Source organism: Antechinus flavipes, chromosome 2 (genome assembly GCF_016432865.1).
Source record: "Antechinus flavipes isolate AdamAnt ecotype Samford, QLD, Australia chromosome 2, AdamAnt_v2, whole genome shotgun sequence".
Classification (NCBI taxonomy): Eukaryota; Metazoa; Chordata; class Mammalia; order Dasyuromorphia; family Dasyuridae; genus Antechinus; species Antechinus flavipes.
Window position 1 is genome coordinate 659,012,772 of NC_067399.1, and position 12,083 is coordinate 659,024,854.

The following is a 12,083-nucleotide window of genomic DNA, read 5'->3' on the forward strand; positions in this document are numbered from 1 at the left end:
AGAGTTGCCTTAAGCCATACAGTTAATATTAATCAAAGGTGAAGTTTGAACCCAGGTCTTCCTACTCTTCTTGGAATACTCCTTTAATAAATACTTGCTACTAAATGATGCATTGTGGTAAATGAGCCTGGAAACATGCTGTGTTAAGGACAGAGAATACAAATCGAAATATAACATAGTCTCTGTTCTCAAGAACCTAGTTCAAACACTGTCTCTGGCAATCACCAGTTTCATGCCCTTTTATAATTCCCTTATTCACTCTGAGCTACAATTTAGTCATTTGAAAAATAAAGAAGTTGTATAAGATAACCAGTATAATATAATAAATATAACCAGTTTAATTCTAAATATAAAATTCAATCATCCTATGCTTAGGAAAGTGTATGGTAATTGTGTGTGTGTGTGTGTGTGTGTGTGTGTGTGTGTGTGTGTGTGTTGGATGCTTTCTTTGTTTTTTGGAGAGGTAATAAATACCCGCCATATGATTTTTATTTGCCTTGTTTGGATATTTGGTGATGCATCAAAAGGAAGTGCTTTTAAGTCCAAGTAGATGTTTTACAAATCATATTATCTTCTATTTCAGGCTAAAATGACTCAACTACCTGAGGCTGAAAAGGAAAAGATTGCAGAGCAAGTAGCTGATTTCAAAAAAGTCAAGAGCAAACTGGATGCTGAAATTGAGATATGGGATGATACCAGCAATGACATCATCGTCCTGGCCAAGAAGATGTGCATGATTATGATGGAGATGACAGACTTCACCAGGTAATTATGTTTAATATTTATAAGTTTTAGAAGTATTTGTCATGCAGGTAAAACATCAAGTTTTCCAAGTGGCAGGTGCCAAAATCCTGCAAAAACTGAATGATAAAGCAAATGAAAAAGAATCGGGTGTGTATCATTTCAGGACTCCAGTGAGAGTAGATAGGGCCGTGTTTAACCTTGAATGAAGTTTGATGATAGCTGTTAAAGAATTTCTTTTAAAAGCTTCCTATTCAACATACCCATGTTTTCATAATTTCATTTTCTGAAGGAACGTATAATTCTACAGCAAATCAATCCTGAAGTGTTCCTGGAGACATCTTTGAGCTTTTTGTTTGTTTGTTTGTTTTGTTTTGCTTTTCCATTTATTTAATGATTTTATTACCTGGCCTCAAAGTTGGGATGGAATAGTAGAATATTGAATTCTCAGCATGAAGTTAAGAAATCTAGCGCTCTTGGTTTCTGACCACAGACAAATCCTAAATGTTTTTGAGTCTGTTTTTGATACCTGTAGATGAAAAGGAATAGTATAGGAATGACCTAGACTTGTGATCTAGGGAGCTAGAGATTGCAGCATGAAAAATTCCATTTCTCACTTCAGATCTATGCCTTCTCTGAAATTCATATTTTTAGAGCTGCAGGTTGGGGAATAAATAAATGAATGGATTTTAAAAGCATTTATTAAATTCTTGCTACATACCAGACACCATACTAGGCATGGAAAAGATGAATTTATATAAACATTTCATTTCCTACTCCTAGGATGCTTACGCCCTTTTAAGGAAAGATATCATAAACAGGGAACTGATGATCAGGGGAGCATGTTTTGTACAGAGAAGTAAAAAGGATTGCTGATAAATATCTTCATGAGGCATTTGACATAAACTTTTCTCAAAATAAGTGACTAGTAGGCTATGGGATTAAGATTGTGGGCAAGTGGTATCTTAGCTCTGGTCTAAGAAAGATAAATAAAATACTCACTAATAAAAGAAAAAAAATTTAAAAATTCCAGATTGGGAAGTTAAATTTTGGCTTGGAGGAGAGACCAGAGTGTATTTGGATTGATATGGATATCTGTGGAAAGTTTTATGGTGAATCCAGGTCACAGCAAGATGAATTATTGAAAAAAAATATGTGCTTAGTACATATTCTGAACATTGAAAACACAAATAGAAAATACAGTCCCTACTCCCAAGGCATTGGAGGCAAGAAGATGTAGAGTAGAATACAAGTGCATATCATATTAAAACTTTGGCAAAATTGACGATAAAGCTTCTTTAACATTTTTCCATATTCATACTTGTGTCCATACATATTTGTATATGCAGACATATATGCGACAATATGTTACACGTGTATATACATTAATTTGTATATATATTTACATATGTTTGTATGTACACATATACTTGAATATACATATGTATGTTCATATGTAGATACATACATTTGTAATGTTAAGCTATTTGATGGTGGCAAGAACTTTGATAAGGTGAATCTTTATAAATCAGAAGCCCAGTGTCAGTGGGTTGGGCCTTGAGTTCTGAGTTAGGGATGGATGTCAGAGATAGACAATAAGCCGTGAAGATTCTAAGGGAAATAGTGTGATGGATCTGGGTACAGGCAAGATAAGATGAAGTATGTTCTCCAATCCGAAGACCAGGGTGCTAGGATTTAATGATCTGCCCACAGTCACAGTCAGCATGTGTCACAGGAGAGAGTTTGAGAATTGATCTCAGGTTTTCTGATTCTGAGGATGCCTATTTATCTACTAGGCTGACTCATTGTGATCTATAAAATAAGCCAAATAAGACTTGTATTAAGTACTTTATGGGGTTATTGTTAGAACAGCGAGATAAAATGAATATGAAACATTTTGTGCCCCTTAGGGTATTATGTACCTGTCAGTTATTATCATTACAAAAGAAGGAAGAACTCATAAAAATATAAGTCAACAAAGAAAAAAATATTCTTAAACTACAGCATAAAACAAGTATACATATATCACCCACTAGTCTGACAGCTAACAACTTTAACCCTCAAAAACAGATCAGATCTTGAAGAACAAAGGAAAAGACATAAAGAAAAGAGCTATCTAAAAGCACATGTATTGCATTGTCAGAATGAAGAGTCTTTCTCCGAGTCGACTTCATTGATGTAAAATTGAATTTGAACTAAGGTCCCATATATGACAAGATTCCTTCTACAATACACTCCCCAGATCAGAGATAGAGGTTTGAAGAGGTTTAGCAATTTTTTGACAAGGAAAAAAAATAAGTGATGGTAAAATCAGCGAATCATCTGAGCCCATTTAGTGCAGAGGCATAAAAATAATCAATCAGTATTCAAACATAGTGTCTACTAAATGCCAAGTATTTTATAAAGTACTGGAGATAAAAAACAACAAAATGACAGTCTGTACCTTCAAGAAATTCACCTTCTAGGTGTAGAGAATGTGAATATTTCAGGATATACATAATAAGAATATAATAAATACAAATTTCGCATTTGAGAGAAGCTCCAGAAGGAAAGGGATCGGGAAATATCTGTCAGAGGAAGTTACTGTGTACTAAACATTATGATAGTAAGTGAAGGTTATGTAAAATTTGTTAAGATAAATATCTTTTGCTTTCTTGGACTTTACAAGATAATTGTGAGGGAAGACATGGAAGTAATTATAAAGCACAATTATATATTGTGTGAATGTGTGTCAAATGCTATGAGAAAGCTAAAGAACATGTCACAGCTCCCTTCATCCATTGACAAAGGAGGGGTTAATATTTCTAATCAAAGTTCCTTTCAATAGAGCAACTAAGTGCTATTGTAGAAAAAGAGCAGGCTTCAAGTCAAGTAGACCTGAGTTCTTCTCTTTCTGTCTTCTTCTCCTTTCTCCTTTCTCCTTTCTTCACTCTCTCTCTCCCTCTTCCTTCCTTCTTCCCTTCCCCTATTCCTTTCACTTTGTACAATTTTGTATTTATTGATCAGAGTTTAGGCCCCACCCCTAGAGAATATGATCTTCCAGATATGAACCTTGTCAAGGCTTGTTGATTTCTAACTAACATTTCTCCAATATGTCATCTTCTGTCCTCTTACCCTTCCATCCTTATGCTTCAGGCCCTCAACCTCTTACCCATGGCTACTGCAATAGCCCACTGTTGGGTCTGCCTTTCTCCAGTCTTCCCCACTCAGATCCATTTTCCAAATAGCTGTAAAAGTGATTTTCCTAAAGTGAAGATCTGAACATTCACCTCAACCCTTCTGTTAAGTAATTCCAAAGACTATTATCCTTAGGATCAAATATAAAATCATTTATTCAATGTTTAAAGATCTTTATAATCAGATACTTTCTGTCTTTCCATTATTAATACACATTTTCCTCTCTGTTCTGTGATATGACAATAGCCTGATTGATATATATCTTGTACACTATATTCCATCTCTCAAATCTAAACATTTTCCCCCAGCTAACTCTCATGCTTGGAACACTCATCTCCTCTGACCTCCTAGCTTCTTTGGTTTCCTTCAAGTTCTAGCTTGTCTTACCTTCTACAAGAACTTTTCCTCTACTTCCCTTCATCTCAGTGCCTTCTCCCTAAAACTACCTGTAATTTACTCTGTCCAAAGCTTGTTTCTACAAAGTTGTTTGCATATTGTCTCTACCATTAGATTGTGAGCTCCTTAAGAGCAAGAATTGGTGGTTTCCATTTGCTTTGCTTCCATTACTTTATATTAGTGCCTTTTGCACAGTGTCTGGCACATAATTGATACTTAATAAATGGTAGGTAATTGAGTACCATTATTTATGTGATTTGAATTCTGATGGGGAAAATAGATTCATTCCAAGCTTATTATTTCTATTTTTAAATGATTTTTCACCATTTGAGTAGTAATATAATGTAGTAGACAGAGGCTAAATTTGGAAGGCAAGAAGACCCAAGTTTAAATTCTATAATTTTGAATGCTACTTTACTATAAAATGGTGAGTTGCAGAGATGTAAATGTCCAGGATGCTAGAATTTCATCATACTGGTATTCTGTATGCCAGTCATAGAACTCAACTTAATTCTTTCACTCTACCCTATTATTAATCATCTTTGTGTGAGTCTGGGTAACGCACTTAACTCTATATGCCTCAGTTCCTTATCTGTGAAAAGAACTGGAGAAGGAAATGGCAAACCACTCTAGTATCTTTGCCAAGAAAGCCTCAAATAGAGCCATGAAGAATTGTACACTGTTGAAATGAATGAATAGGCAATGTAAAATGAAATTATCTGTGTAAAGTGTTCCATAAACTTTTAGAAAATATGTGAATATGTATTCTACCACCATCATTATTGAACCACTAAGATAAAATACAAAATTTCTCTTCTAGTATTTAGGCTTTCCATAAAGTCATTTTGTTAATTTCCCCAGTAATAAGATTTTCTATCATTTCTTCAATCTTAATTAGAATGTTTAATGACAATTCTTAATCATGTATGTGTTTATACTTATATTATACCATTCAAGGACACTTGCTCAATTATTGGGAGGCACGAGAGAACATACATGCATACAATGATTGATGATAATAATGATGATAATGAGCATTTATTTATTTAATGTTTACTATGTAAACAGACACTGTACTTTGAAAATATAAAGTGCTTTATAATTTAATTATAACTGCTTTATTTAATTATATGTACGTTGTGATTATAATCTAATCAACTTTGGGAGGAAGATTCCATTATGATCACTTTTACAGATGAGGAAACTGAGGCAAAGTCAATGTTTAAGGCCATTTTTGAACTCAGGTTTTCTTCTGTCTAGGTCTGGGCACACTATCTATTGTGTTACCTATCTATCCTTTCCCCAGTCTCCTACCTTCTCCACACTCACACACATCAAATGTCTCTAAATATTAAAAAATGGAGACAAGCAATTGGCTACCAACAATGCAGAAAATGGTTGCTAACTTTTCCTAATCTTCCTACATTCTTACAATTAAATAAGAGAAAAATCCATTTGAGGTTAGCTAGGTGGCTCAGTGGGTAGAGCACAGCCCTTAAGTCAGGAGGACCTGAGTTCAAATCTGGCCTCAAACACTTAACACATCCTAGATGTGTGACCCTGGGCAAGTCACTTAACCCCAGTTGTCTTATTTTAAAAAGAGAGAGAGACAGAGACAAAGAGAGAAAGAAAGAGAGAGGAGAGAAAGAGAGAGAGAGAGAGAGAGAGAGAGAGAAAGAGAGAGAGATCTATTTGAAGGAAAATTTTTCTGAGAAAAAAAGAACAAAAGTAAAATTATATACATATATATGTTGTAACTAGCTTAAATTTAGAAATTAGTCCCATTGAAGGATTGAGGAATGAATGAGGACAAGAATTACTGAGCTTAAAAAAGATCAAGAAAATATTTAAATGGGGAATGGGAGAGTTTTGAAAGAACACAGGAAGGCAGAATGCAATTGTTTACATTGATAGAGTCTTTTAGAATTTTTTATATTTTTTTCAATAATGTCTTTTGAGCATTACAACTGTACTAGAAGGTAAATACTATAATTACTATGATACCTCTTTGTCAGATGAGAGCTCAGTAGGCTCGGGAACTTGTTCTGATCACAAAACTTATATGTTTGGAAGCAGGACATAAATTCAATTCAATATTGTTCCCATGTCCAGATCACTACTAACTTTAGGTCCAAGGCTCTTTGGGGCATAATATGCCTTTTCTCAAAAAAAGATATGTTAACCAGAGAATGAGAGAAGTGATAGTCAAAAAAGAATGAATGATAAATGATAGAAGGGAAAACCTAGGGATATCAAAAACATTGTATAGTGTGTGTATGTATGTATATATGTGTGCATATATGCATATGTATGTACACATATACACAAATATATATATATATCCCATTAAACAGCACTTTATAAAAATCCTAATATCAGTGTATTATTGAGATATCTGGAGTTCAATAATCACCATCCAACTTTGAAGTAATTCGTAGTACTTTTCATCAATCTCATCTTGCAGTTGACTGCCACAGTACATAGATCTCTAGACTTGGACTAAGGATGACATGAGTTTAAATACTGTCTCAGATATTTAGTAGCTCCGTAATTCTAGGCAAGACACTTAAACTCACTCAACCTTTTATAAACCAAGCTTCATGCCTTAAAATTTCAGTTAATTGGCACTGGCTCAGTTCATTTAAAACTCAATTCAAACATGATCTTTAGTGGGAATGGAGACAAGTGTCTCAGTTGCTAAGTCTTCCCTGCTAAGGTAATGTTTCCTCTATTCTGTATGTACACAAATGGATGATGTGGCGAATACAGAACTAGACTTGGAATAAGAAAGACGTGAGGATAAATCCGACCTAGAATAATATGTGACCCTTAGCTAGTCATTTACTTCTATATGTCTTCATTTGTAAAATAAGGATAAAAATAATACTTACTTTATGGGATGGTTAGGTGGATAAAATAAAATATTTGTAAAGTACTTTTTGCAAATATTAAATTATATAAATGCTATTATTACAAGTACTGGCTATTGCCTGGTAAGCATCTTTTTATTTATATCATTTCCCCCATTAGAAAGTGAGATCATTGAGAATAGGGACTGGTTTTGCCTTTAACAAAAGTATATGACATATTTGCTGTTGTTCAGCCATTTCAGTCATGACCTCATCTGGGATTTTCTTGGCAAAGACATTAGAGTAATTCACCACTTCCTTCTCCAGTTTATTTTATTATTGAGGAAAATGAGATAAACAGGTTAAGTGACTTGCCCAGACTTAGACTCAAATCTAAGGCTGGATTTGAACTCAGGTATTCCTGACTCCTAGTCTGATGCTACTATCTGTCTACTGTACCACTCAGTTGCCCTCTGCGACAAAGGCATAGTACAAAGCTAATAAAGCTTTCTATGGATTGTTGTGCTATTTCCTACATCCCATCACTCCCTTGATCTTTCCTCATGCTATGAATGGGGTGCTCGACTCTCAAAGTCTTTAATGGCTGAGTGGAAGTTCCATCAAGTTCTAGCAGGCTTGCAGTCTCTTGAGAAATGAACCTGATGTCCTGGTAGTCTGCTACGTCCACGGTGCTGGCTCACTTCTGGACTTGGGGATTTTGTCTTTGGCTGAAGAAATTCCCCCAAAGACCATCATCTAAAGATTGAAAGCTTTGTGGTCCATCAACTGAGGAAATGTTCATCCTGATAGATACTAATCTGTGTTCATCCTGGAATACTAACTTTCAATGCTGTTTATTATCTGTCCCTTGTTATTCTAATATGTGTGTGTGTGTGTTTAAACATATATATTTATATATGTGTGTATGAATATATATGTGTGTATGTGTAAACATATATATATATATTTATTTATATGTGTGTATAAACAATATATATATAATTGGATTTACCTTGCACTTTTCTGCAATTCAGTAGTCAGTTTCCTCTGCCCTTACTGCCAACCCCAGACTCTTCAATGCCTTTTCTGAAGACCAAATACAGCAGTTTATCTAGCTTATCATTCTTTTCCACCTACGCAGAAATTTCCATCTGAGCAGACTATTCTTTTTATTTCATTTTATTTACTTTTTTTACATGGGAGCCTGAGAGAATGGCAGGGTCATGGTTGGGAGGGAAGCACTTTTCAGCAATAGATTGATCTACTTGGTATGTAGCAGCTAACTCTTTGTCCTGTCAGTAACAGTTTATATTACAATAGAAACAAATTTACTGTGCTTTAAAAAAAAAAAAAAAACACCCAGAAAGACTAAATTCTTTCATCCCACTCATCAGTTAGTGTACATTTTTTTTAAATAACTAGTGAGGACAAGTTGTCTTGATTTCAATTCTGGTCCTAGGGCCTTGCTAGCTGCATGACCCTGAGCAAGTCACTTGCCTCAGTTCATTCATATGTAAAGTGAGTTAAAGAAGAAAATAATAAATCATTTCAGGATCTTTGCCAAGAAAATTCCAAATGGGGTTATGAAGAGTCAAACATTATAACTAAAAAACAAGAATGATTTAACTACTCCATTATTTCTATTCAAGGGTTTATACCAAATCAATTCATGAATCTCCTTATTCTATCTGACAGTCCACACAATTTCCTGCTGCCCCAAGAATTCCAGGGATGGGAGACAACCAGTAAAAAGCTAGAGTTGGAACTGAGTATCATTTTTGAGGAACAGCAAAGAAGTTATTCTCATTAGATAGAAAAGTATCTGGAAGGGAGTAAGGTATTAGACAATTGAAGGGTAAGAATGGACTAGTTTATGAAAGGCTTTGAAAGCCAGAAGATTTTATCTTTGTTCCTAGACTTAATAAGGAGCCAGTGAAGCTTGATGAATAATGTCATGACATGGTCTGACCTGTGCTTTAAGAAGATAATTTTGACAGCTGAGTGGAAGATAGAGTAGAGTGGAGAAAAACCTAGCAGGAGACTATGGTAAAGGTCTACATGTGTGAGTTGAACCAAGATAACATTTGATTCAAAGCAAAGAAAGATGTAATCAAGAGAATTTCAGAAAGTGGTAACAGATTGGAAATGAGGCTGAGCAAGAATGAGGAACTGAGAAAGGTACCCATGCTACAAGCCTGGGGGAGTAGAACTTCAATAGTAATAGAAAAAAAAAGTTTGAGGAATAAAGGGTTTGGGGAAGGGATGTGTTTGGACATGTTTAAGTTAGAAGTGTTAACTGATATTGGAAATGTTGGAATGTTGGAAATGTCTAAAATGCAGTTATTGTTGTGAGATTGTATTGTGAGAGCAGTTAATGTTGGTCACTTATATTGGAAAATCATTTGCATAAAGGTGAGAAATGAAATCATGGCAACTGGTGAGACCAGCAAGTACATGGAAAGAAAAGGGGATCTTCATAGTTCTCTTAGTGGGCACAATATGGATGAAGATCCAGAGGAGTGGTCGTCCAGGTAGAAGTTCAACCAGGGGAGTAGTGTCATGGAAGCCCAGTGAAGAGAGGATGATTGAAAATATCAAAGACTGCAGAGGAGAAGGAACCATGAAGATTGAGTAGAAACCCTCTAAATTTGACCATCGAGAGATGATTAACAACTTTGGAGAGAGGAATTTGCTCGAATAATGCGGTCTGAAACCATACTGCGTAAAGTTAAGAAAAGAATTAAAAAAGGAAATGAAGCACTTATTGCAGACAGCATTCTCAAGAACGACTACATCATACCAAGATATCTCTACTCCCTATTAAGCATTTACCCCAGCTGTGAAGCAAGCACCATGGCAGGACACTCCAGGATATCAGGCTTTCGCTATGGACCCTACTTCCATGCTGCTATATCTGCTATGAATCTCACCTTTGTCTCATCTATCATGGATGGTCGCCCAGATTCTTAGTTATTTAGGAATGGACAAATTAACCCTTTTAGAATGTACAGAATAAGAAAAGTACATTCAAATTCATGTAAGACATCACCATACCTTGAAAGAAGTCTAGTTGTAGATGTTATGAAAACGTCCCCACTGGTGGTTAAGAACTGTAGGGGTAAGCTCTTCAAGGCTCTTTAAAGCCAGAAAATCTACTGGTAGTGCTCTTTTTTGGAGATTGTTTGATGGAGAAGTTGTTTGGTTTTTTTTCAGCCCCAACAACATATTTAAACCATCAACTAAGAGGTTGTGATACCCATCTTACTAATAGAACACACCCTGACAAAATCACAGATATTTCAGAGTGTGAAGCATTAAGTAGTCTGAAATTGACCATATTCACATTAAATACATTAAAGCAAAGAATCCATCACTTTTGTTAATATTATAAAGGCAGAAAAATAGAAAAGAACTAAAGCTTACATAGGAAAGTATTTACATGCAGTCACAGTAAAAAAAAAAAAATCAAATAATAATAATGTATTTCCGTGTTTGAACAAAATCAGTTGGAACAACTGTAAAGTGACATGCCTCCTTGTTAAAAAAATCATTTTCTCATTGGTTTTAGGATTTTTGCATTCTGGATATTTCTTCTCCCTTTAATTTTTTAATTAAATTAATTACATTTATTATTTAAAATTTTGTGGAATTAAATTAAAAACTTTATGGAATATAGCCCTCAAAAGTGGAAGCAAAAATGACAGATCCACTGTTTCATCTTAAAGGCTATTTAGTTTCAATTTGTTACTGTATGAAAATCTCCTCAAAAACATACCTGGCAAGTATTCATCTAGATTTTGATTAAATAACTCAGATGTGTTTATTCAGTATACTTTTTTGAGAACTCTACTTTGGAGAAAGTAGTGAATGTATCAATGAGTCCACTTCCCCATCAAATTATTGTCCCCTTCTCTCCTCCAAAAAAAAAAAAAAAAAAAAAAAAAAGATAGCAAATGCAAAAATCAAACCATTTACCTGTTGAGGGAATTGGGGAGAATTCAGAGAAAAGATGGCATCTGAGCAGTATTGTAATGGTCAAATAGAAGCCTAGAATATTAAAGGAGTTTTGGTGGGTTTGAATGGTAAACAAGAGAACAGGTATCTTCTGGCATAGTTTAGAACTTGACCTTAGGCATTTGAGCTATATCAGAGATAATATTATTTTTAAGGGAAAGGCTTTAACCTGTTTACAATTCACTATTTATACTGAACTGGAAGCTATTTGCCAGAGGATGTGATTCATTTTTGAGGGAGTACCTTTATTGTCTTTCATATCATACTGTATTGTCTTTAGCTTCAAGACAGAGCACTTAGTAAATTCTTTTGAGGACATGGTGAATAAGGAGGGGAGCACTTTAAAATAATGATAACCTCTATTTTACTCCCTTAAAAGTAAACAACAAAGTCAGCCTGAATTTTTGAGATAGTAAGTTCAGTAATTTAAATTAAAAGGACAAGAAAATCTTTACAATCTTTTAAAAGAAATTGGTATTATTATTCCAGTCTTTTTCATGAAATCATATTAGGATATAATTTTATTAATCTGACTAGTAATAGAAACTATAAGAGAACAACAAAGGTGATTTAACCTTTTTTTTAAGCCTTCCCTTTTGTATTTTTACTATTTAACTGTAGAATTTCATAAATCTTATTTTTGAAATATGTGTTCCATTTGTGAAATAGGATGACTCCCTCATCTTTCTCTTGATTCCCATCTTCCTACCTTGAAAAATAGTATATGACTTTGTCTTAAAAATTATTCTTAATGTCTAGAATAAGAAAAGAGTTTCCACACTTCTCTCCAGCATTATTTTCCCTGATCAGACCAAAAAAAGTTGGTACCTTCATAGAATTTTTAAAACTTTAGCTAGCACCCTGAATAATATGATGTCCAAAGTATGCAAACAAAGGAAATGGGGT

At 34.4% G+C, this 12,083-nt stretch overlaps 1 protein-coding gene across 2 annotated transcripts in view; it reads left to right on the forward strand.

Annotated features, from left to right (window-relative positions):
- CTNNA3 (catenin alpha 3) overlaps positions 1-12,083 on the forward strand; it is a 1,962,241-nt gene that overhangs the window by 1,778,452 nt on the left and 171,706 nt on the right. For both annotated transcript variants that reach the window (XM_051982587.1, XM_051982588.1), the window contains one exon: positions 584-765. In XM_051982587.1, the coding sequence (XP_051838547.1) occupies positions 584-765 (182 nt within the window). The remainder of the gene's footprint in view (positions 1-583; positions 766-12,083) is intronic.